This window comes from Anolis sagrei, chromosome 4, assembly GCF_037176765.1.
Source record: "Anolis sagrei isolate rAnoSag1 chromosome 4, rAnoSag1.mat, whole genome shotgun sequence".
In the NCBI taxonomy this organism is placed as follows: Eukaryota; Metazoa; Chordata; class Lepidosauria; order Squamata; family Dactyloidae; genus Anolis; species Anolis sagrei.
This window is the reverse complement of record NC_090024.1, coordinates 160,719,203-160,725,202: the sequence shown is the minus strand read 5'-3', so window position 1 is coordinate 160,725,202 and position 6,000 is coordinate 160,719,203. Positions and strand designations below refer to the sequence as shown.

General features: G+C 45.9%; 1 protein-coding gene across 2 annotated transcripts in view; it reads left to right on the top strand.

The window, feature by feature from the left end:
• Positions 1-4,259: 4,259 nt before the first annotated feature.
• Positions 4,260-6,000, top strand: part of ST6GALNAC3 (ST6 N-acetylgalactosaminide alpha-2,6-sialyltransferase 3) — a 408,376-nt gene continuing 406,635 nt past the window's right edge. Inside the window, exon 1 of one of the 2 annotated variants that reach the window (XM_067467816.1) lies at positions 4,260-4,544. In XM_067467816.1, coding sequence (XP_067323917.1) covers positions 4,527-4,544 — 18 coding nt within the window. In that variant the 5' untranslated portion in view covers positions 4,260-4,526. The remainder of the gene's footprint in view (positions 4,545-6,000) is intronic. The other variant, XM_060773750.2, reaches the window with a different exon arrangement.

The following is a 6,000-nucleotide window of genomic DNA, read 5'->3' as shown; positions in this document are numbered from 1 at the left end:
GGCAACTCCCAACTTTCCCCACAATTAGCTATGCTGGTTGAGGCCGATGCAAAATGCACTCCAGCAACTGTGCAAAGAGCCAAGTAGTTCCCAACTGCATTCTATGTGGTTCTTAAAGGTGGAATGCACAGACTCAGACCTATGTGTATGTTTGCAAGGAGCTGAGGTTGTTTTTTGAAGAATGATGCGAATAGTTCAGGATGTCAGAGGAAGTTTGGCCTGTGGCTTATCCATTCTACAGCAACCCACTTTGAAACAAAGGGCTCACATTAATTCTGTTCAAAGTGCTGCATCTGTAAGTATGGAAATAATCTCTAAGCAAGAGCATGAAGACGGAGGAAAGCAATGTGTTGAGAGGAAATGCCTATAAATCTTGTGTTGTAAGAGTCTGCCTTCCTCATTGCATCTAATATTTGATAGCTTTAGTGTACTCAGGAATGGAAGTCTTGTCTCTTTTGTCCATACATTTTCATACATTCTCTTATGATGCTGAAGCCTTTGCACAGCCCTAGAGTCACGCTTTGGAACTTGGCCAATGTATATGTCTGTGTGAGAACACTCTTGGACGTGCTCCACCAGCCAATTCCTCATTGACAGCACATGGCTCTGAAGCTGTAACAGAATTCTTCTGGATGTGAGCACTGAAAACAATAGAAAGCAAAAAAATATACCATAGCTGGGAGGTGGGGGTGGTATGCCTTTTGAGGGGGAGTATACTTCCTTCCAGGCAACATGGCTTGTGGGGGAGTCTGGAATGAACAGTCCAAAAAGGAATTTTCCCCAAGGTCCACAAATATCCCTGAAGCAATGGGGAAAAACACACACACACAAAATGCTTTGGAGAGAGAGGGCAAAGCTGAAGGGCACGTGGAAGTCTCCATAATATAAAACAATATCTATATTTAAAAGTCAAAGTATGTATGTGTGTTGTGTGTATGTATGTGTGTGTGTGTGTATTAGTCAGAGGGCTGTATCAGACTAGTGCTTTAAAGCTGGCAGCTTTACATTTTTGGTGTCTTCTGACACCTGCAGAATTCTGGGAAATGTAGTTTAGGGTGGGGTCTTTAGAATTCTCAGCTACAGAGGTCCTCGCCTTCCCAAACCACATTTCCCAGAATTCTGCAGGTGGCAGAAGACGGCAAACATACGGGCTATGTTTTAGAGCGCTAGTCTGATACAGCTCATAGTCTGTCTATCTGTCTGTTTGTATTCACAAACATTCATGCAATTAGTGGAACTGACACACAAAGTGGAAGGTAAAAGGAAGAGGGGCCAACCAAAGGCAAGATGGATGGATGGCATCCTTGAAGTGACTGGACTGACCTTGAAGGAGCTGGGGGTGGTGACGGCTGACAGGGAGCTCTGGCGTGGGCTGGTCCATTAGGTCACGAAGAGTCGGAGATGAATGAATGAATGAACAACAACAACAAAACCTTTTAGTTAAAATATGCACACAGAGATAAAAAAAGTCTTCTTTGAAAAATAACATATCTTATTTACTAATATACAACTTGTATTAATTCATTATTCAGGCACATTTCTTATTAAAGTTCAGTTAGATAGGATGTAGTTCTCTGTGTTGAGTACACAGGGTAACAATCTTTAACAATTATTCACAGTCTTTAAGTCTAGCTGTACTCACTCAAGTCCATAAGTCATGCTTCCCTATTAAAGTCCAAATAACAACCTGCTTTCATTGAAGTTCAAATATATATTTGCACCTCCACTGAGGCAGAAAGCAGACACATCCACCTCCAAGCAGACACTGAATACAAAAATGAAATCCTGAGTCTGCACATGCTCAGTATAATCACGTCTATAACACCTCCCACACCAAAGAGGTAAGTAAACTTGCAAATCAACATATACATAGAATACAGGTTAGCAAATATATACATTAACAAATGAATAGTGAAAGGCTTGGGAGGTTGCTATTTCCAACTGAAGCTGTGACCCCCTCTTTGCCATGATGCTGCTCCTGGCCTTTTTGAATGTCTGGGAAGGAAAATGATGGGGTGGTGAGCCTCTTGAGGTATGTATTTATTGTATCAGAAGCAAACTGAGGTTACAGTTGTAATGTATTTATAAAACACAAAGAAAGTTTTAAAAACTTGGCATTATACTACATGTACTTTAACCAGTAGCTGGCCATTTAGAGTGCCTCTGGTGTTGCTGTAAGAAGGTCCTCCATTGTGCATGTAGCAGGGCTCAATTTGCATTGTATTAGGTGGTCTGTGTTTTGCTCTTCTCCATACTCATATGTCGTGGACTTTGTGGCCCCATTTCTTAAGTTTGGCTCTGCATCAGCACCTTCCAAGTTGCCCAGACTTCTGTGTGCCCAGGAGGGAGTCTCTCATCCGGTTTCAGCCATGGATTGAGGTGCTGGGTTTTGGCCTGCCACTTTTGGACTCTTGCTTGCTGAGGTGAGCTGGGCCAATTGCGATGTGTAAAGGTTGTAAAACCCATGGGTGAGATAGATAGAAAGTGCTATGTCTAGTGGGAGGCTCAGGTGGGATAGACAATGAGGTTAATCTCCACTGAGGGATGAGATGAAGTGCATCAGAAAGACAAATTGGCACTGGGACGGAACATGGCATGGAAATTAGTTGTTCATTCCCAACAGTGTAATTTTTCCAGTGGTGTACGGTACCAACACCCCATGATAATGAGGCATGGCTCATTAAGAGCCACATCCACTGTTTTAGCGTGGTGAGGTGTGGATGTGGCTCTTAATGAGACATGCCGCATTATCATGGGCTGCCTGCGCCCTACACCACTGGAGAAATTACACTGTTTAGCTGGTATTGCACCACTTGACATCCGCGAGGAAGTAGCAACCAATAGTGAAAGGACCAAGGCAGTGACATCTCCAGTCCAACCCATTTGGATATCAGCCAGCAAGCCAATTACTTAAATCAAGAAATAGTTTTTTAAGATCTATAGAGACACTAACTGGAACACCTCAGCAAGCGAGAGTCCAAAAGTGGCAGGCTAAAACCCAGAACCTCAACCCATGGTTGATACCAAATGAGAGACTCCCTCCTGGGCACACAGAAAACTCGGCAACTTGGAAGGCACTGAACAGACTGCGCTCTGGCACCACGAGATGCAGAGTCAACCTTAAGAAATGGGTCTACAAAGTGGAATCCACGACATGCAAGTGTGGAAAACAGCAAATCACAGACCACCTACTACAATGCAGCCTGAACCCTACCACACGCACAATGGAGGACCATCTTATAGTAACACCAGAGGCACTCCAAAGGATATTTAATAAAATGCCAAGTTTGCAAACTTTGTGTGTTTTTAAAAAGTGTTTGGTTCACTCCTGACACAATAAATAAATAAATTCCCAACAGGACAAAGCTGTGGGGCAGGGCCTTCTCTCTGTGTGTGCTTGTGTCACTCCGGCTTTCCCTTTTCCACCACCAGCAATTGCAGCCAGTCTTTGGACAAAGGAAAGTTTCTTCTTTGAGCGAGGGAGAGCTTCCAGCGTGGCATCTGATATCTCGTCTCAGATGACAAGTTTGGAGAGAAGAGGATCTGAGGATCTTCAGACACACACAGCAGCAATTGTATTTTTGGATTGGCCTTCAAACCACATAAGTGTGTGTGTGTCAGTTCTTCAAAGTCCCAGTGTGTGTGTGTGTGTGTCAGTTTTTTAAAGTCCCAACCTCAGGAAAGAAGTATTCCTTGGGAAGTTCTGTTTGGATCTGAGGATCTTCAAACACACAGAACAGCAATTGTATTTTTGGATCGGCCTTGAAACTGCAGGAGTGTCTGTGTGTCAGTTTTTCAAAGTCCCAGTGTGTGTGTGTGTCAGTTTTTCAAAGTCCCAACCTTAGCAAAGAAGTATTCCTTGGGAAGTTCTGCTTGGATCTGGGGATCCTCAAACACACTGAGCAGCAACTGAATTTTTGGATCGGCCTTCAAACCGCAGGAGTGTGTGTGTGTCAGGTTTTTCAAAGTCCCAACCTTGGCAAAGAAGTATTCCTTGGGAAGTTTTGTCTGGAAGGTTAGGAAGTGCAATTTGAAGGCAAGGCACATCCCCCACTATATAAGTTCTCTCCTGAGTCTGTGAAGCCACAGGACACCCGCAGGATTTTGTACACCGTGCAGGCCAAAAGCATCTTATTCAAAAAAAAGAGGAGAAAGAAAAGAAAAAGGTTTGGGGGAGGAAGAGGAGGAGAGGAAGACTGAGACACACACACAGAGAGAGAGGGAGAAGCGAGAGGCACATGAATCCAGGCGGGTCACGTGAGGGAGGGGAGGTGCGGGGCTGGCGCCTGGCCAGTGGCAGAAGCTGATGGGTGGAACAAACCGGGCATGAAAAGGAGGAAGGGGGGAAAAAAGAAGGCAAGAGGGAGCCAAGGCGAAGATGACTAACGGATCCGAGCACCGGGGCTCCCGAGGTGGCTCAGTCTCCGGGAATGTAAGGCAGCCGGCTTCAGGCTAGATCTGAAAGAGAGAAAGAGAGAGAGATTGACTCCTTCCTGCTGCTTTTTGGGGGGTAGCAAGGAGAGACCATGGCCTGCGTCTTGAAGGTAAACCTCTCTCGGTGGCTTGAATGGATTGTTGAAAAGGAGAGGGGGGGAAAGGACCCCAAAGAGAGAGAGAGGGAGAGGGAGAGGGAGGAGAGGAGGGAGGCGTTGCGGCCCCGCTGCTGCATCTCAGTTGTGATGGTTTTCCTCTCTCCTCTCCGTTTGGGAAAGCAGAAAGAGGCATCCTGAGGCTCACCTCCTCCTTCCCTCCCTGCCTCCTCTTTGCCTGCACTCTGGGAACTGCAGGCGACCCAATAGTGGGGAGGTGGAAGGATTGAGGAGGAGGAAAGAGGGAGGAAGGGCAGGCTTTTCCTTTTGGACTTCTTTCCTTTTCTATTGCCTCATCACACCAGAGAGAAAAAAAATCCACTTAAAATCCGGTTTCTGCCTCCTGCAGAATTCTGGGGTTTGTAGTTTAGGGAGGGACCTAGAACAGCCTCACTGAACTAGTAAAGGCAAAGTTTCCCTTCTGACATTAAGTCCAGTCGTGTCCAACTCTGAGGGTTGGTGCTCATCTCCATTTCTAAGCCAAAGAGCTGGCATTGTCTGTAGACACCTCCAAGGTCATGTGGCCAACATGACTGCATGGAGTACCCTTATTTTCCCGCCAGAACAATACCTAGTGATCTACTCACATTTGCATGTTTTCAAACTGCTAGGTTGGCAGAAGCTGGGGCTGACAGTGGAAGCTCACGCTGAGATTCAAACTTGCGACCTTTTAGTCAACAAGTTTAGCAGCTCAGCGATTTAACCCACTGCGCCACTGGGGGCTCATTAAACTACAAACCCCAGAATTTTGCAGGAGACAGAAACCAGACTTTAAGTGGAATTTTCCCCTCTAGTGTGATATACCACTTCATCAGACTAGAGAAAAAAATCCACTTAAAATCGGGTTTCTGCCTCCTGCAGAATTCTGGGGTTTGTAGTTTAGTGAGGCTGTTAAAGGCCCCTTTCTAAACTACAAACCCCAGAATTCTGCAGGAGGCAGAAACCGAATTATAAGTGGATTTTTTCCTCTAGTTATAAAGGGGCCCCCAATGATGCCCAGGAGACTCTCGAGGCAACTTCCCTCCCCTTGTCTTTTGCATTTTGGACCTGCAGTGCTCAACTTCAGGGTGCTTCCAAGGCCTGCGAAAACCAAACTTCCAGGTGGCTTCACAAGCACAGACACAGGCCCAATACATGTCTGACCCCCCCTTTCGAGAGGGAGCCAATTTTATCCCCCAAAGCATCTCATGCACCTTTGGCTTCTACTGGCCTCCAGGCAGGACCTCTCTCTGTTTGGCCCCCTTCCTTTGAGGCAAAACAAGGCCTCTTCTCAGCCCACCACCCGATTCAAACATTTCACAACTTTCCCAGACTCACAGAGATGTCTCAGTGGAGGTATTTCTGAATCACTCCCACTCCCTTTTCTTCCCTTATCTAGAAAAGCATGTGCAGCCCAGAGCCAACATAGTTC